General features: G+C 39.3%; 2 protein-coding genes across 6 annotated transcripts in view; one reads left to right on the top strand and one right to left on the bottom strand.

Annotated features, from left to right (window-relative positions):
- Positions 1 to 445: 445 nt before the first annotated feature.
- Positions 446 to 7,253, bottom strand: ap4s1 (adaptor related protein complex 4 subunit sigma 1). 5 transcript variants are annotated; one of them, XM_085440848.1, is made up of 6 exons: positions 7,188 to 7,253; positions 6,478 to 6,633; positions 6,307 to 6,393; positions 6,156 to 6,224; positions 1,049 to 1,084; positions 446 to 697 (listed from the first exon to the last, which is right to left on the bottom strand). In XM_085440848.1, the coding sequence occupies exons 2-6, from the start codon at positions 6,613 to 6,615 to the stop codon at positions 569 to 571; spliced, it is 459 nt and encodes a 152-aa protein (XP_085296974.1). In that variant the 5' UTR covers positions 6,616 to 6,633; positions 7,188 to 7,253; the 3' UTR covers positions 446 to 568. The 5 variants fall into 5 exon arrangements, with proteins under 5 accessions (XP_085296974.1, XP_085296976.1, XP_085296973.1 ...); XM_085440850.1 differs by lacking the exon at positions 7,188 to 7,253 and adding an exon at positions 6,742 to 7,015 and having other exon boundaries at positions 1,049 to 1,060; XM_085440847.1 differs by lacking the exon at positions 7,188 to 7,253 and adding an exon at positions 6,742 to 7,015.
- Positions 7,254 to 7,716: 463 nt separating this feature from the next.
- The window catches only part of strn3 (striatin, calmodulin binding protein 3), a 53,118-nt gene continuing 40,379 nt past the window's right edge, over positions 7,717 to 20,455 (top strand). Inside the window, exon 1 of the mRNA XM_085440846.1 lies at positions 7,717 to 7,988. Within this exon, the coding sequence (XP_085296972.1) occupies positions 7,722 to 7,988 (267 nt within the window). The 5' untranslated portion in view covers positions 7,717 to 7,721. The remainder of the gene's footprint in view (positions 7,989 to 20,455) is intronic.

Consider the following 20,455-nt stretch of genomic DNA (forward strand, 5'->3'; position numbering starts at 1 on the left):
GCAGTCAAGTTGCTGAGAATCACCGCGTAGAGATGTAATTGATTTAGATATTTATCTTGTAGCCTTTTTCTAAAATTTTTTGCAAACTTATCATACAGATGTTTCAGTATTAAGGATATATTTTAAAAAAATGAACTAGAGTTATAGAATTTTTATTTTGGTTTTTTTTTTATTGTTTTATTACATATTAGACATAATACCACCAAATGTCTTTACGTTTTGGTTTGTTACAAACAATTCCTGTGGTCTGCCAATACCCCGAAAGGCAAATTAAAAATAAAAAAATAAAATGTAATTCATTCCCCGCTAAATTCACACAACCGGTTTTCTTCCTGAATAAATTCAAACTGGCCAACTTCAGAGGGAGGCTTCCTTCTCTCAGCTGTGCAGATCGAACATCTGGATACACTGTACAGATGTGTATTAATATACTGACCAGAGTACATGTGGGCACTGAGTTCTTTTTATTATTTTAACATCAGTACCTTTAAGCAGATTCTAAATTCAGACTGTAAGCTGCAGGCCAGTCCTCAGCCTGAAGAACAGTCCGTGACTTCCTTTCTTTTTGTTAGCTGTCCACCATCTTGTCAATAGTGGTGAGGGGTGCGAGGATGCGGCTCTTGTTTGTTTCCACAATGTGTCCGTTCTGGATCATCTCATCCAGGATGATATGAACTCGATCCAGATTGAACATTATCTGATAAAGGCGAAGGGTCAAGGAAACAAGGAAATAAAGACAAAGACTCCTACTGAACAACTAGTGATGGGTAATTTTTACATGAATATTTGACCTCAGCTCTAAATCTATTGTGTGTCTCCAGGTTATTTTATTTTTGCCATTCTCTGTCCTTGTCAATGGTCACTGTCCTTCAGCTGACTATACAATGTATATGAAGTAGCTTTTAAATAATAATATTATTTATTATTATTATTTGAAATTAGTTAACAAGCAATTAAAAATTACTGAGCTTTGGTAAAATATACACTGTGCTTTTAGCATGACTCTTATACATGCAGTGTGTGCAGCTGTGGTTGTGTTACAGGATACATCCAGTTCACTCTGTAGGGAGAAATGCACATTAGACTGAAACATTCAAACAGCTGCAGCTTCATGCATTTCAACAGTGTCTTCATTTGTTGTTACAGACATCTCAAAAAGTGTACAATATATGTTTGAAACTGTAATCATTACTTTTAATGCTTGTAAGACTCTTGTGTCAAGCCAGCCTCCAATTCGAGACTTGCAGTCAAGCTAGCCTCGTGTTTGTTTTCTGTTCCCTGTGTATTCAGAGATGTGGAAACCTGACTTCAAAATAAAAGCCAACTTCGAGTAAATTAACAGATATGTTAAGAACATAATAACATATAATTTAGTCTTGTTTACACACTCTAATGTTAGATCCACATGACACAACCTTGTACCCTAGTAGCACCCTGTCAATATCAAGGCCATCTTATTTTGGATTTCAAAGTAAAAGCCCTGTGAATTTTCATTTTTGAACTGCTCTTTCAAATAGAGTAGAATAGAATAAAGTTTTATTATCCCAGGGATGCTCCATAAATCACCCCTCCAATAGCCAAACCCACCTGTTCTCTGATTGGATAGTTAAATTTGTGATTAACATGACATTGGCCAATCAGATGAAAGGAAGAAAAACCGGGTCAAAATTCGTACTTGTAACTTGAGTGCCGAGTTTCACACCTATTAGTCCACACACAAATCTTTTTTACGCACACACAAATTATTTTTACACATACGAATCCTAATTTACAAGTACAAAATATTTATGACCACAATTGGCGCCCATATTTATACACCCTCACAATGGTATCGTGTGTGGGTGTCAGGGTTTTAATAGTTTTGCAATTTTCATTAGTTTTTATTTTTATTTAGTTTTGACTTCAGATTTTCAATTTTATATCAGTTTTAAGTAGTTTTTACCAATTGTTTGCTAGTTTAGTTTAGTTTTTATTTTTTTGAAAATCCTTAGTTTCAGTTTAGTTTTGATTAGTTTCAGTTATAGTTTTAGTTGTGTTTGCAATAATTAAGTGTAACAAAATCCCAGTTTCATCATATCAGTCATTCTCTTCTGCTTATCCTTGGGTATGTTGCTATTCCAGCTACCATACCCTGCACCCTGGACGGGTCGCAATGACCTTGTAGTACCATATCACCCTATTAGAGCACTTCGCTCTCGCTCTGGAGGCCTACTTGTTGTTCCTAGAGTATTTAAAAGTAGAATGGGAGGCAGAGCCTTCAGTTTTCAGGCCCCTCTTCTGTGGAACCAGCTTCCAGTTTGGATTCAGGAGACAGACACTATCTCTACTTTCAAGATTAGGCTTAAAACTTTCCTTTTTGCTAAAGCATATAGTTAGGGCTGGACCAGGTGACCCTGAATCCTCCCTTAGTTATGCTGCAATAGACATAGGTTGCCGGGGATTCCCATGATGCATTGAGTTTTTCCTTTCCAGTCACCTTTCTCACTCACTATGTGTTAACAGACCTCTCTGCATTGAATCATATCTGTTATTAACCTCTGTCTCTCTTCCACAGCATGTCTTTTATCCTGTCTTCCTTCTCTCACCCCAACCGGTCGCAGCAGATGGCCCCGCCCCGCCCCTCCCTGAGCCTGGTTCTGCCGGAGGTTTCTTTCTGTTAAAAGGGAGTTTTTCCTTCCCACTGTCGCCAAAGTGCTTGCTCATAGGGGGGGTCATAAGATTTTTGGGTTTTTCTCTGTATCTATGAAGCGCCTTGAGGCGACTTTTGTTGTGATTTGGCGATATATAAATAAAATTGAATTGAATTGAAAATTGAACTTTTGACAGAGTAGGATAGACATTATCAAATGAGGAGAAGGAATTTTCTGGGATTGAAGATCCTCTGGATGAGTGGCTAAAAGCTATCATTTTGTCATTGATTGGTAATTGACTGATAACTGGCCACATTCACAGCTGTATTGACTTGTTGTGGATGTTGTCTATCCCATGTTTGAGGACTCCAATTAACAGATTGAAAACAGCAACACTAAGGGAAGAACATGCAGTGCAACCCTATCAGTTGCCAGTGTCGGTTGGGCTCTGTGATGAATCAGGTGAGCTGGCTTCATGGCTGAACCAAGACATAAATTGCCCCCAGGTGTTTAGAGATAAAATTTGAATTTTATTTGATTTGAGGTAGGAAAGGCAAAATGTATATTGCAATTTTGTGTTTAAGCTTTAATGATCAAAAGAAACTGAATCGTGTTTAGAAGATAAGATGCCTGTGTTCGTTTAATGCGTTCCCATGAGGAGGCCGGCTGACGGTCTGGAAGACCCAGTATCTGACCAACTGAATGGGGACGACAGCTGATTTAGCGCTGACTCGACCACAGGACACCATCCCAGTTAAGAGGGAAAAGCTGAAAGGCTGAGTATCACTCTGGAGGGAACCTGTGGGACAGCAGGCTGAACGAAACATGTTTTTTGTTCACACATTAAAACGTGTGAAAGGAGGGAATGTTGGGATTGAAAATGTTTGATTTCTATTACTAAAATAAGCGGTTATAATCATTTTCATACACACATTGCAAATGTGCCCAATAATAAGTTGGCACTAAGTCTTTTGAATTTCAAAAGCTTCGTTCGACGTGACTGTCCGGACTGATATATTGTTGGAAATGACTTAGAGGTGCAGAGGGATAACTGCAAACATGCTTACACACATAGATTATGATTAGAATAAGTCTGGGTCAGAGAGTGCCGAACATGATATTCTAAACCAATTTTGAATCACTAGAAGAACAATGGATAATACCATTAGATTATCAAGGCTAGGCAGAGAGGTGTTTTGCTTTTCTGTCTCTTACAGACGAGGGAGCAGATACCAGATGAGGTCACGGAAATACGAGGATGACACCAAGACTGCCACGTCCGTGCGGGAGGAAGATAGCTCCTTTAATCTATGTTTTTGTCTTACTATATAATGTTGTACAGCACACTTGAGGGTCATCCTTTTTGTGAAACATGCTGCTGGTTCACATAGATGTCCACAGCGCTGTGTAAACTTGTAATTTCAACTGCCAAAAGCAAAGTAAATCCTTTTTTAAAAGACAAACCTTTCTCCTGAGATTCCTTCCAAAAATTGTGAACATGACAACTGTCAATATAGAGTGACATTAACTTGTGGAAACAGCAACTTTGCTTTTAAGAGTGTTCTGAAGTCAGTGAAAGAGTGGGTCATATATGGGCAATTTCAACGGGCCATTACTTTGAAAGGCAAAATCAAGGTGACTTGAAATTGACTTGGTATCCCCGTGAGAGTGTACACTGTTGATCTAGAATGAAATTATCCTGTGGAAACAGCAATTTTCATTTTAAGAGCATTCTGAAGAAATTGAAAGAGTATATCATATATGGGGAAATTCAAAGGGCCCATTAATTTAAAAGGCAAAATCAGAGCAACTTGAAATTGGCATGGTTTTACTGTGGGGTTGGACACTGTCGATTTAAGGTGAAAAATTATCCTGTGAAAACAGGAATTTTCCTATTTAGAGCATTTTGAAATCATTGAAAGTTAAGTCATATATGGGCAATTTGAAATGGCTTTTATTTTGGAAGGCAAAACTCAGACTGACTTGAAATTGACATGGTATCACTGTGGGGTTGGATACTGTTGATATAAAGTGCAACTAGTCTTTGGAAATATGAGTTTTGCTTTTAAGAGCATTCTGAAATAATTGAACTGATCACTGACTTCGTCAGCTGGTGCGAACAGAACCATCTTCGCATCAATGCCAGCAAGAGGAAGGAGCTGGTGATTGACTTCAGCAAGAAGCCACCCACTATTACACCAGTGAACATCCAGGGTTTGGACATTGAAATGGTGGAGTAGTACAAATACCTGGGTGTTCACCTCAATAACAAACTGGATTGGTCCACAAACACAGATGCACTTTACAAGAAGGGTCTAAGTCGTCTCCACCTGCTACAGCGGCTGAGATCCTTCGGGGTGAACAGGACACTCCTAAGGACATTTTACGACACTGTGGTGGCGTCTGCTATTTTCTATGCTGTGGTCTGCTGGAGTGGCGGAATGGCAGAGAGGGACAGGGAGAAACTCAAACTGGTCAGGAGTGCCAGCTCTGTCCTGGACTGTCCACTGAAGTCCATCGAGCAGGTTGGGGAGGAGAGGATGTTGTCTAAGCTAACATCCATCATGGACAACACCTCCCACCCCCTGCATGAGACTGTACGAGCACTGAGCAGCTCGTTCAGCAGTAGACTTACGCCCACGGTGTAGGAAGGAGCGCTACCGCAGGTCATTCTTACCAGCAGCTGTCAGACTCTATAATGCAACTTAACATTCTTTTGGTCATCTTACTCACCAGCTTGTTTACTGTACATTTTATACATATCTCTGTACAATTTTCCAATTTTTCTATACACATTCTGTACACTGTTATCTGTATATACCTGTATATACGAACTTCGGTTGCTTATGTTTATAGGACCACATTGTGTCTTCCTTTTACATTTTATTTTCCCTTGCTGCAAGAGCTCTGTAACGCCGAAATTTCTCATCCGTGGGATAATAAAGCTTTATTTTATTCTAGTCTACTCTATTGAAAGAGTAGTTCAAAAATGAAAATTCACAGGGCTTTTACTTTGGAATCCAAAATAAGATGGCCTTGATATTGACAGGGCACTACTAGGATACAGGGTTGTGTCATGTGGATCTAACATTAGAGTGTGTAAACAAGACTAAATTATATGTTATTATGTTCTTAACATATCTGTTAATTCACTCGAAGTTGGCTTATATTTTGAAGTCAGGTTTCTACATCTCTTCCCGTAATACTTTGAATACACAGGGAACAGAAAACAAACTGGAGGCTGGCTTGACGCCAGTTTTGAGACCTGCCTTAGACCTGCACTGATAATGGATCCAATGGTTTTCACCCCTCAGCAGTATAGCTCGAGAATGAAGTGAGGTAAAATTTACCAATTCAAAAGGTGCATCTACAAAATAGCTAGTCATTGTGACTTTGACCTCAAGTTCTGAGGCTTTTTAGGATTTTCACATTTCTACCACAGATGCATCTACTAGGATGCTGAGGTGTAGCACTGGCGGCTACCAGTATTTATCTCTGTAAGAACCTCGATCAAACTGAACTCACCACCCGGCTGAAATATTTATCCAAGACCTCCACAAAGTTATGAACCAGCTCGTAGATGGACAGCTCATTCTGTGAGAGTAAAGAGGAGAAACACGTCCTGTTGACCATTGAAAGGACGAAAGAGGTGTAAAATACCTCCGATCACACTCACCTCACTGTCTGTGATGCCCACCACGATATACAGAGCAGCATACTGGCGGTAAACCAATTTAAAGTCTTTGTACTCCACAAAGGAACACTGCAAACAGAGAGGGGTTATAAACATGATATTGTTATGTTATTTATTTGATCTAAACAAGACTGGGAACTCGCAGACAGACACCTGATCTTTCTTGCGGCTCAGGCAGTAGCGTACTACATCGGCCTCAAGAGCTGCTCTTCTGCTCAGCTCCACAGAGTGATAATACCTGGACAGCCTGGTCTGACCCTGTCGGTTCACCATTAGCACGAACTTGATCATTATCCGATCGGTTGCTGGCTGCAGAGGAATCGTAAAGTCGATATTATCAGTACAGACCATTGCCCCGTGGTATGAGATATTGCAATCTAATACCTCACTCCATACCTGAACGTTTGTTTTACTTACCGCCAGCTGTTAGCTTGTGCCAGTTGCTACATTAACTCCATCAAACGGGCTAAAACGGGAACTTCTGTTAACGAGTTTTTGCCCCAATCTAATGTTATTTTAAACACAATGCTGTCGGTTTACAGGATTAAAGTAAGATTACTGTAAAGTACTGTAAGGGTAAATAAATACCAGCGAAAGAGGACATTCAACAATATACAGCCATAGCATTTGGTACGCATGCGTAGACAGGTGCATTCCAGGGTAACAGTTATTCCCTACATTTGAACGCAAGTACTTTCTACTTATACTTTCAAAACATGCTCGTAATATAAGCTTTAAGACATTTGAGGGAGTAATTATTCCACGCAAACAATCCAAAAGAAAATCCCATTAACGTTTGCATTTTTCTTCTTTGAAAGATGCATAATACATAATTTGTACATAATTTATTGTACTGTACTCACGGTTTAAAAATGCTCGTTACGATCCTGGACGGGGTTTTAGATTCAGCTGTTTAGAAGTTGTGGTTGTGGTACTTAAAATGAGCAATAGACAATAACCACAATGTATCTGCTAGCTAAAGGTAAAACTGCTGTATTTCCCTATACATCTTAATATATGCTCCGTTAAAGAGTTATATTTTACTACCCTTTCTTTTAGCAGTGAAGGTTCCATAATATATTTGGATAGCAGGAAGGGAAAAGGAGGATGGATGTGTCCCGTCAGGCATTGCGGCTGGGTTCTCCCACCTTGACCATCGGATCCGAGAGAGGTCGGGGGAGAGAACAGCAATGGCGGCCGGTTAGCTCTATACAAAACACCAAGTCCCCAATCAGCCGCGCGCACCACATCGCTCCGAGGAAAGCCAGTTTTACACAACACGGCGGAGCCAGCGAGACAGGGACGGAGCTGAGACACGGGCTTTAGGGGGCGGGGATCCCTCCGCGGATCGTTGCTGCCTGTGGAGACTTTCCTTCTACTTAAAAAAAAAAAAAATTATGGACGAACACCCCGGCGGAGGAGGGGTCGGAACGAGTGCCCCACGACAGCCTCCGCCACCGCAGCAGCAGGGGAATAACAGTAGTGCTAATCCGCCAATTGGAGGCGGTGGTGGCGGAGCAGTCATGGTACCACACCAGCCCGATGAGCTACCTCGGCCGCAGCAGCAGTACACAATCCCCGGCATCCTGCACTACATCCAGCATGAGTGGGCCCGGTTCGAGATGGAGAGGGCGCACTGGGAAGTGGAGAGGGCCGAGCTTCAGGTTAGCCCTCCCAACTTAGCACTGAATTCCAACCATGCTAACCCCCAACAACAACAACATGGACAGTGTGTAGACAATTGGTTTTAGAGAGGTAGTGGCAGTGTTGCAATATTTAATTTATTATTTCATCGATTAGTTAGGCATGGCCTTGGTTTAAACGGGAGGCAAAAGCAGCTAAACTCGATATTTGTAACCCGACTGGCTAAGTGGCTAAGCTAAAGGGTCAGCTCTGGGTTACCGTTAGCTCGACTAGTGGTAGCGCTTAGCTTCAGTCGGTGTCAGACAAATTTAGCAGGTAGCCGAAGCTGTTGTTGTCGTTCTCCTCTGTTAGCTGATTTGTTCATATGAAGCTAAAACGTTCCCACTGTGGCTACTGAGTTCAGGCGCTAGCTGGTAATAGAGAAGTGAATCCAACCGACTGTCAGCTATCTAATCTCAGTCATTTTGGTTTGTCACGCTAGCTGTTAGCAGTGTTAGTCGCTAATGTTGCTTTTGAGTCAACAGCTGGGCCCGAGCGACTGTGATTCACAGCACATAAGGAAAAGAAATGAAATTGGAGGAAAACTACGTAACCATTTAAAAGTTATTCTTTTCAGTATGAATGATGAAATAAACTCAGTAGTTAACTTACTAAGTTAGTATTGAAAGATAAAAAATTTGCGACATCAAAATATTATAAACATGAGATACAAAATAAAAAAACAAAATGTTCAAGCCCGTATATTAGTCATATCTTACTGTCATATTTGCTAAAAAAAATAAAAATCAAATTTATAAATTAAATTTAAATTTAAGAATAAAAACACTTGAATTTTAAAATCATAAGATAAAAGGCAGGCCTTAACTATCAGCGTTACAATTGTAAGTTAGGAGGGTAAGACAATCAGATAACAGGTCAAAGCTTTTAGCAGGCATGATAAAATGAGAGCATTTCTAGTTTTTCACAGTCTCAGGTGGTAGAAGTACTTTCACCTCAGTAAATGGGCTGCCCATGCACTTAAGATGATAAAATGTAATCACCTATTGAATGTGGCATGTACTAATATGATAATCAGTGGCATTAAGTAACAAAACAAAGACATTTTTAAACCATGTAGATTTATTTAAATCCACACCAGTGTAGAGTGCCTTTGGTTTCCTTGTAAAAAGAATAGTGTCTTTGTTTTGTAATAAACAAGGCTAATTCATTGACATATAAATGAGTTATTATCAAATCTTTTATCTGTTTTGAAAGGTATCCATGTAAGATCAGTTTAGTGTTACATAGACTTGGACTAACTAATAGTTTCTTTAAGCTATTTATGACCACTGTTTAGAGTGTATTCACCATGAGGCCATCAAATAGGGTTATGGCAGAACCATTCTATGTATTTATTTGAACAATAGTATTTGCTTTTATAAGTTTCCTGCTACTTGTATAGTTCCTGCTTTAAGAAAATGTTTTAATTCACACAATTATTAAATACATAGAAAATGTATGTAATTTAATACTGCTCTGTATGTGTCTCCAATGGTGTAATGGTAAGAGAAAGGGCACAGGTTTGATTTTAGCCGGCAACATAAATCCTCTTTTGGGTTGGGTCAGGAAGAACATCTGACATCAAACGTGGAGCTACCTGCTGTGGCAACTCTTTGTATCAAGCCTTTGTGACAGGAAAGCAGTCGAAAGTAGATTTTTTACATACATTGTTCTATATAAAGCTCTAATACAGGTCGGAATCACCAGACACCCCACGATACAATATTATCACAATACCTCAGTGATGATATGATGATATTGCAATTTTGAACATTTTGTTTGGGATATACTGAGTATTGCCATAACATATATTATGATTTGTGACCTTTTTTGACTGCAAATAATTTCCTCAAAGTTGAACTTTGTTAGTATTTGTTTTTATCCAGTAAAATAAAGTTGTCTCACTTGAGTTATTTATTTATTTATTTATTTATTTATTTATTTATTTATTTGCTGCAAAATGAGAACGTCAATAGCAACACCTGGTATAATTGTTGCTATAAGATGGATTCAGTCTGCTGTCAGTCTGGAATTGAATGGGGACAGGTTGGCAATTACATCTACTGTTTCTGATAATACAGCAGTAAACTGTGATAAATCATTGAAAATCACACCTGTTGCTGTCTACACAGACAAATTCATATTTAAATATTACATTTGCGCTCGATAACCTTCCTGTTCTTTTGGAATGTAACCAGAATACAACTAGCTGGCAGCCAGTTGAGTTGAGTCGAACTGTGTTCACTGGTAAGGACTCGTTCAGACTCATGGCAACATGTTGGCAATCTGTCTACATTTATAAACTAAACAGCAGCCATTTGCAAACTTACTGAGAGTGACTGCTGTTAGTCCAAGTAAAACTGTGACCTCTTCTTCATAGTATTCCCAAAATATTTTACTTTTATTTAATAAAATACTGATTTTGTCCCTATATCAATATAACCTTGCAATGCAGAATATCACATTACTGTCCTGTATCAATTCTTTCCTCATCCCCAGTAATGTTTAACCTTAAAAATGTAGAACAGTTCAAATAATATGTGATACTTAAAAGTAAAAACCATTCATTGAATAGATGGGGTTTTTTTGTTTGTTTTAAAGTTATAAATAGTTATTACTAAGTACAGCAGAAAGCAGATCTCTCACAGTCAGGCTGCTACAAATCACGCCCATCCAGTTGCAGCTGTGTCACCAAGCCTGTGTTATTTTAAAAAAGCTACCTTAGTTTATGTAATGGTGGACGCTTTTGTGTCTATATCTGTGAAATACCTCTGGGTTTGACCGATTGCCTTGTACTTTGGGACCAGTTAATTAAAAGCCACCATCAATCAAATTTATCACCACTGACCGTCATTGTTTCTTGCAGGCAAGCTCGGAATTGGACTTTGTTCTGTTCTTGTTATTTGTTGAGTTGGTATGTTTATCAGTACCCGAGCGCTCTCCTCGTCCCATTGGCAAAGAGTCAAACTTGTATTGCAGCGTCACTGATGCTGGATGCCTTAAGCGTGACTGTCAGAGCTCCTGATAAGAGTGGATACCAGCTGCTGATAAAGCTTGAGCGGAACAAATAAGTGGAGGTGTGAACTTGGCGTGCAGGAGAAGGGGCCAGTGAGGAATTATTGGACGCTGGTTTATTAATACAAACTGTCAATGAATGAATGTGAGTTAGTATAACCCACAGTCTATGAACTCACAGTGAAAAGAATGAAATGGTGTAGACAGGAGACAAATGTAAAGGAACAAGCGGTAAAGTGTCTCAGTAAGGTGTTAGCCTCACATGTGAACATCACCAGAACATCTTCAGACATTTTTGATCCTCAAAGATGTCTTGTCTTGATTTGGAGTGAGGCTTGCATGGTCCCAAAACATACCAACGGAATGCCTCCCACAGCAAAATCAGAGCTCAGCCCAAATGGCTGAGATTTCATTCATAGTTTCTCCCTGTTCGTATGAATTTGTATGATTAGATGTGGTTGTTTTGAAGTTACTTGTAAGAAGATTAGATTTTAGCCACATTTTTTGTTGTTGTTTTTTAATTTTCTTATTCTCTCATCCAAGCCCGTGTAGGGATGAACTAGGGGTGCAACGATACACAAAATTCACGGTTCGGTTCGATACTTTGGTGTCACGGTTCGATATTTTTTTCGATACAAAAAAAATGTTCATGCCTTTTTAATTTTTCATTTATTAAAATTATAAATTTATATTTTAACTCAAAAGTACAGTTTTTAAATTTAACCCTAACCCTTGTGCGTGTTTTTTATTTTGACAGCGAATGCGCACCTGCGGACCACTTATGTGCAGCCCTGGTTATATAGTTCGTCATATTGCAGCCACAGAAATTATTTTGTCCATGAAACCATAAAGCTGCACTTTCTTTTTGCCTTATAGTCTGATTTGTCATAACTTCTCCGTTTTGTGGTAAGCTTTTCTTTGGCTGTCACTTCTTCACCCTGACCTGTCTTATTTGGCTCAGCAGAACTAAAATATATATCCTGCTGCTTTTACACACGCACTCACATAAGCTCAGCGATTCTCTGCGCAATCAACCTCTCACATGTTTAAGCTTGCTGTGGGAGATTTCACTTGTCATGTTTGCATAGTAAGCTAACGATTAATAAGACGATGTCAGAGGAATTGGTGCGCAAATTATCATCACTCACAGATCAGTGCTGTCGCTCTCTATACACAGTTCGCACGATTGCAAAGTGAAAGCAAAAAAACAAGCGCAAATTCAAACGCAATTTCAATATGTCACATATTGACAGTGGCTCACAGATGCCAATGACATAATTACCCAGCTACATTTCTGAAAGAATGCAAAAGCATTGACATATATTTTTCCTTCCTACAAAAGCCCGACGGGCAGGGAAGAGATAGATTTTGGTAGCCCGACTGAAAAAAATCGCTAGCTCCAGGACGTCGGGCTAGCGATATTGCAAGCCCTGTATCTGATTGAGGAATCACTCATCTTTGGAAAAGAGAGTTTATTACAGAGAAATGTCTCTTTCCAAAATAAAAGCTATACTATCCGCTTCTTCTGGGCTATATTCTCAGCAGCATAAGGAGAATCATGTGCTAACAGCTGTCTAAATGACTCGGCTAAAGTTAGTAGCATGCTTGTTGTTTTGGTCTTTGCACTAGGATGATGTCGGCGTAAATGTGCAGTCATATTCGTTGTGTTCCCACTAGTGCTTTCAGGTTAATCTCGTTGAAATGACCTTAACGCCACAACACGGCAAATCTCCGTTAACGAGCTACCGCCGATCGCCCCGTGTGTGGGGCTAGACAGCCAACACGTTAACGAGCTAACTGCGCTAACACACTAGCTCCCACCCATGTAATTGAGCATTGCATGGCACATCCAACATACTGTTTTACTTTAGTCCATGACTCGCTTACCTTCAGGGTCATACGTGACATGAAAACCAAAATAATTCCAAACGCCAGATCTGAATGAGGGTGGGGGAGGTCCATGTGTCTTGCTAGCTTGCCCTGCGCTCTTCCTTCTGACTATGCTGTCTGTGTTGAGCGCTCAGTGGATCTGCGCTCGACAGTGCAGCCTAGGCGGAGTAGTCGAACGCAGATTCACTGAGCGCTCAACACAGACAGCATCGTCGGAAGGAAAGTTGATAAAATAAATTACAAATGTTGTATTGTTCGATACATATGCGTACCGAACCGAAAGCACTGTATCGAACGGTTCAATATCGATACGAATATCGTTGCACCCCTAGGATGAACTACAGGATGCACAACCCTTTTGAACAGACAAGTAAAAAAGACAGAATATTTAAAATTTGTGGTCCTGGTTTATTTGACATTTTTCTGTGCTTTGTTTTCTGTCCTTTCATTTGAGCTTGGTGATTGTCAAAACAAGATATCCAGTTAGTTTACATAGCTCACAGAGCACATTGTATGTTAACTGTTCATCTGCATATCAATGCAACTTCTGGGGGCTTATTGCAGATGTTTCTCTGTGTGAAACAACGAAGTTTCGATGGAGCAGCTACAAAGTTTGTTTTTCTTCACGTCAGAGTTTTCTCATCAGGTGGTTTGATAAAAGACTCACTAGCTTTTTCCCAGTAAAAATTTTAATGGTGATTTCAGGAACAGCGCTGCTGTTTTTGGATGTTAGAAACACATTTTCTTCCATGCTACCTGATTTCACCATCTCTCTCCTGCTGCTGTTGTTATTGGTGGTTTTGTTTAAATCTAGGGCTCTGTGGGCTTAATGACGTCAGACTTCTTACTCACACACTGCTCCTGAATACGTTTGTATTTCAGGTCTGTTTTAGCAGCAAATGTGGATGAAACCCTCACATTTACATCATTTAACACATCGGCGCCTACTGAGATGTGCATTAAAACGAAACATCAAAGCAAAGAATTTATGCCAAGAGTTTCTTTTAAATCGAATTATTCGATGAATCGTTGCAGCCGTAAATGTCAGCATCACAGGTGTGAAATGCCTACATATAGACAACTAAGTTAAATGGGCCAGCCCAGGTCACCAATATGTGATCCAGGTTTTTGAGTCAGGATTTGACCCATTCGCGATCCAAATACTGGATCAGTGCATCAAGATAAAATGCTCCCTGGCAGACAGAGTTTCACTTGTGGATGTCAGAACTCTGATCCAGTTTGATGTTAGACAAGTCTCAATTCAAGCTATACAGTAACATAAGTGTCTAACTGTGTTCTAAAATCCTGTCTCAATCCACACACAGGCTTTTTAATCCATTATTGGTCTAATTTGCCGAAATCTTCACTCTGCTTCAGATTTGTTGGCAACAAACAAATGTTTCAGTTTAGTGGCTGTGACTGTTAAAATGGAAGGACTTCCTGTTTTCTCTGTGTTATTTATTCAAATTCATAATGTACTTCATAGTGTACATTGTTAGTGTGAGAACAAAAACCTGTTGGTGTTGTTTCTTTGTGGTAATCACTTGCGTTTTGGTGACATGGATTCAGCAAGTGTGTCTCTGACGTCTTCTCAGGTTCAGTGATGTGATCTAGGGTCGTCAAAAAGAAAAAGATACTCAAATACTATTGACACTAAAAATTGCTCATGATCTTATATGCTCATTTGCAGCAATATTGATACTGACAGTGCTGTCTTCGCCTCCTCCAGATGACACACAGCCACAGTGCTGCCCTCACGAATAGCTAAGGCCGTTTTTGTGCTCGCTGCGTCGCTTGTGTCGCAAGTGTTGTGTGATTTTTATTTATTTTTTTTCTTCTTTCTTCTTCACACAGTGATGACTGATGACACAGTCTCGTGGCATGTCAGCCAGTCAAGCGCCTCTTGATTTTTGTAACTTGGTGTGTATTTGGGGGTGAAAAAAAAGCTAAAAATCGCAAATTATTAGCAATGTATTGGGATAATATTGTAATGTTTGGGTGTGATGAAACAAAGTGTTATGTTAAGTGTTAAAACCCAGATTGAAAGTGAAAAAGTTAACCAGCACCTAGACAGAAACAACAGCATAAAATACCGTCTTTGTTTGTTTGTTTGTTTACTTTTAAAAGTAGTATTGAGTATGAGATTTTTTCCTGGATGTCAGTATGGAGCTTGAAATTTTAGTATCATGACAACCCATAGTCCAATTTATGTCCTGTTTTCCTGCATAAACTGGACAGAATTGATAGATTGCGATCTACCTGCAGATGCAGCATAATTTTGTCCTTCCGCAGCTTCCCTTTTGCACTTCCCTTTTTGCATTCTGTTCTGCTCAAGCCCCACAGGGATCTGCATACCAGAACCTCCAAATGTGAAGATATGTGGCAAAGCAAGTTTGGAGTTTGTCTTTATATAGATAACCTGTTCCTAATAATTCAAATAAGCCTACAAAGAACGCTGTTGTGTAAAACAAACTGACATATGTGATAGGGCTGCCACGATTAGTCGACTATTAAAATCGTCGAAGACTAATTTAATAGTCGACGCGTCGTTTGAAGCTTTGTAAGATCCCAAAAGACGCAGGAATAAGTAGTGTAATAACGGACTGAAACAGAAGATGGCAGCACTGCATGTACAAGGATGCCAGCTGCCATGGAGAAGAAGCTGTGTCCCAGAATTCGTAGCGCGGCCCTGCTCAGTTGTCAACAATGGCAGCAGCTAGTTAGTTTTAATATTACTCATATTATTCTTTCTAGGTCACAAAATAAACATTTAACATATTTTCAGGCGAGAATGTAGCCGTGTAAACTTCAAACATCTGCTCAGTTTATCAAGACACCACATATTTTCAAAAGCGCTCCGATGTTTTATGTGGGTAACAGACGTCTCACCAGCTCGATAGCAAGCCGGGGTTCAAGGCTCACTAGAGCCGGTGAGAACACCGGACTCCCGGCAAATCGTTTTCAAGCCCACCGCTGTCTTTCGCTACTCAGGTTAAACATGTAATATAAGTCACCTAGATAACTTAAAAATGGTATTGTTTGGCTTTTTTTTTTTTTTTTTTAGTATTTTATTTATTCCTGAGTAAATCGGTTTGGCTGAGATTAAAGTTATAGTTTTTACACAGCCTAATAAACGTCAAGCAGACAACAGATTATCAGAAGTGTGAGATGCTCGAGAATATACTCCGGTGTCCTGTTATATTTTAGATAGCAAGGAGTTTATTAAACTTCACCGAAACAATCTGCAAATGTCATTAAAATTTAATAAACTCTCATCTTGTCTTTATTTTTAGTTAGCACATACCTTAAACACTTCAAGCTGTAAGCTAATGATAGTTATATAAGAGCAGATGCTGCTGGTGCAATAAGCTGTACGTTTTACGTCCAATGGATGCATGATCTGATTAGTCGACTATTCGCAAAAATAATCGGTGACCAGTCGACTATCAAAATAATCGTTTGTGGCAGCCCTAATATGTGAGCTGTTTGCTGCCTTTGTTCTGTGGTTCTGCGACTTTGTAGAACTCAATCTGATCTTTGCTCACAAGACGTTACTAAACCCATGAGTTTTGATCACGATCAGGTCAAAGGTCGTCTTCTTTACCTGGAGAGAGAGAGTAGCAGTAGTTGGGGCAGGGCAATGGTAACTCCATGTTTTGATATAGAGGACAGGGCTGTAGCAGCCTGGCCTACTGGGACCTGCTCTGACAGCCTGATCCCAGCTGGACACTAAAAGTAGACAAGCCCGAAATAACTGACACATGCGCACACACACACACACACAGACTGAGATCCAAATACCTGTCAGTCATAAACATGATTGAACGATCTGTGACTTTTTTTTTTTTTAAACTGTAATATAATTTTTAGTTAAGTTATCATTTATGTTAGAAGAGGCAGGATTGAAGAGTTCCTCTGGTCTTTGACCTGTTCTTGTTTCTCAAAACATTCAGTGAGGATATTTCTGGATCCTGTGGATGTTTTGGTCATTCTCCACAACTTTAAAAGGTTGAGATCTTTTTGGGTTCTGCTTAAAAGTCTTAAAGACAGGTTGTCAGTAAGTGTTCTCACAAAGGAAACAAGTACAAATCTGTGTCTCTCAGTCATACAGTTGTTCAGAAGAATTGCACCGATGCCCCCAACCCCCATGTTCAGACCAGTCTTATCTGTCAGTGTGGCAAATCTGGGTCAATGAGCTCATTTCACACACACGCACACACCTTTGTCATCATCACCCCAGTACTCTGACTTCACCTTGGTCTCTAAGGAGCGTTTGATTCATGCACACCAGGTGCACTGGTTGGAAGGGGTTTTGTGACCTGTACACATCCAGTGAACTGGCCTTGAGGAGCAGCCTTTCTCAGATTAATGTGATCAACAACAAAGACAAACTGCAGGATATTTTCTAATTAGTCTGAAGTCTCTCTGTAAAAATACAAGCAGTGTGAGGGTAATCCTACCTACAACTATGACTGTGGACGTTTCAACAAAAGAAAAAAAAAATCAGAATCAAAGTCTTATCCAGTTCTGTTCCAGCAAGGAACAATTGCTGGATTTGATAAAATATTGAATTTGCTATTTGGTTAAGTGTATATAGCATTAATTATGAGTATAAGAAGTTAAACCAGTACCTTTTACAAATATGGCAAGGGTAATTGCACAAAAATGGTACAATATGAAATTAGTAGACTGGTCAGTTTTTATATATACTTTCCTTCCAGCATTGTTGTTCTGATTTTTAATTTTTAAAAATGTTTTAGATATCCAATAGAACAGTTTGGCTTATGAAAGTGGTTAAAAATTTCTGCCTAATCAGCTTACGGTTGCAGCAGCAAACATAGCAGTAATAATTTGTCTATTGATACATTGTGCTTACGTAGACATGATTCTAACCCAGACTGGGGGGGTGTGTGTGTGTGTGTGTGTGTGTGTTTTCACATTTAAACATTACATCTCAATTTCATAAACCTGGATTCGCTTTTATCTTAACCTTAACCTTCCAGCAGTCATTGCTACACCATACGGACAAAAGGGGCACCTACACAATGCATATTTATATACAGGAGCTGCTCTGCTATGGAAAGCCATGCTATAAAGCTCTGGGCACACAGATTTTGTGCTGATGTTAATGACAGAGGAAGTTTAGAACTCTGCAGTTAGTGAGTCATCAGAGCTCTGATTAATTTTATGCTCTGTGTGCCTGTGCTGTCACACCTTCTTGGCTGAGTTGCTGTAGTTTCTAAATGTTTGCAGCTTGTATGTTGCCACTTACAGATGATTGTGAAATTTCTTCCCTACTAGATGTTTCACAAACTGATTTGTTGTAGTGATGGCATGCAAATTTGATAAGCTCTTTAGAATTACATTCTTTCCTGAATATTTTTAAAAGCAGACTGCATGACTAGGGGCTTTTATACACCTGTGGCAATGGATTAAAAACACCTGAAATCAAAGATTAAGAAAGAGTGGTTCAATCTTGTATAGTGTTGTAAAGATTCTTATTCTATTTACCATTTTTCTCACTCTCCCTCGCCTCACCAGACTTACCTCTTTTGCTTTCTCACCACTGATTGACTCTGGAGTTTGTCCCTTAATTGAACTCACGTGGCACACATAATATAAGGACTGAACTCACTTTAAGCTCCCTCTTTTCACTCCCACATTCGGTGGCAGCTGAGGTGAGTTTGATTTGTTCTTCTAAATTTAAAACTTTATTCTTAAGTTAGTGACTTACAGTCGAACCTTGTTTACTCTTTCAGAGTTTAGCAGTCCACATGTGTCTTCCTTTAAATTATCACCAATTACACTGAAATAAACTCAGATATATGGCAACTAATTGATGGCTGTTTTCTTTGCATTCTGCCCGGATGAGGCCATGGTGATAACAATTTCCACCTTCCTTTGAAAAACCACCTAATTAACATATAGTGTATATGTGAAGCTGTGCAGTGAACACACTGTGACAGTCTGCCTTAAAAAAGAAAATAAGAGCAATTATATTTACACATGCCAAGTGCTGACACTCACTGTCCAAACATGTGGTCTGTGGAGCTCAAATGCGAGCCCAGTGTTGTTGTATCTCCCCAATTATAAATCAAGTGCAGGACTCGAGGCACTTAAATTAGACAAAACACTCCTGCAGAGTTTTCTTTTGGCGGTGTTTTGGCTTGAAATTTTGTCTCTCTGACCCATAAACAAAATGACAGACAGCAAAGAAGCGGTAGCACAGCAAAAAGTGAACCAAGGTGAAGTGAAAGATGGTTAAACTTGTTTTTTTCAAGTGCAGTCAGAGCCTTTGTGTCTAAAAACAAAATAAGCCTTTTTAAAGAAAAACCTGTTCAACGGGCTTAAACGTGTAGAAAGCAATCTTTGCATCGTTGTTCCATTATTCAGTGACAACATGCTTATCAAGATAATGTAAACTGTTTTGAAAAAAACTAAATCAAAGCCTGTCTCTGTGTAGACTCACTACTAGCATAATGTTCCACATCATAGCACAGCAGAGATCCACATCAGATACAAACAGGTGTTGACAGACAGACAATAAAGAGAACCAACATGATTGTTAAGTTCAGGATAAGAAGTATGGCTAATGTAGCTATGGCTACAAACCCCTACTTGTAGCCATGAAGTAGCTTTGCTGAGAGATGGACATACATCTATCATATCACTCATGCAACCTCTGAAAGTTAAGGGAAACCCTGAATTTAACTGCAAGTTCTTAATTTCCTATTGAATATGTATTAGGGTTGTGTCACAATATATTTATACCTGTTATATAGAATAGAGAATGTGCATCTTCTTTTTGTTTTCATATTTTAATTGATATTTTATAGGGTTGGGGTTTGCAGTGTTTTGTGTTGTTTCACTTTAAATTTGTTTAAAAGGAAAAAGCTGAGAATTTAAATAGCTAAAAGTTGAAATGTAAATAGTTGTTTTTTGTATTATATGATTTATTTATTCACTCCACATAAAATGTGGAGTGAATAAATAAAAGTATATTTGCGTTGGGCCCTAGAGACAAAGCACGTACGAACTCCAAAACACGTGCAAACCCCGAAGCACGTCCAAAACACAACAGAAGTGCTCCAGGATGCTAGGAGCAGTGTTGAGCTTTTGTTACCTAGTGGCTACACAAGCCAGGAAGTACCAACGACCACGTAAATTAACTTTTTTTTAAAAATTATTTGAATATATATGAGTGCTTGTGTATAAATACAAAAACAATACACATATGCTTTCAATTGTGTAATTTAAGTGAACTAGGTAGCTCTGTTTTGGAAGTTCAGTTAATGCTAGAAATGTGTTTTGGAATTTGTACGTGGCTTTTGGAGTTTGTACGTGCTTTGTCTGTAGGGGCCATCGCAGGGCTGTGCGATATGACCAAAATCTCATATCCCGATATAAGAATTTTATCGTCCCGATAACGATATAAATCACAAAAATGTAACATTTTCTGTAAATTCTGTGAATCTCAGGCAGCTCGACTTGCGGGAAGTGTTTCCAGCTGCGCGTCATGTACCTGGAGTTGAGTGTTTTAACA

The sequence above is a fragment of the Copadichromis virginalis genome, linkage group LG19 (assembly GCF_057382275.1).
Source record: "Copadichromis virginalis isolate Kocher_CV1m ecotype Utaka linkage group LG19, C_Virginalis_male_GT1.1, whole genome shotgun sequence".
Classification (NCBI taxonomy): Eukaryota; Metazoa; Chordata; class Actinopteri; order Cichliformes; family Cichlidae; genus Copadichromis; species Copadichromis virginalis.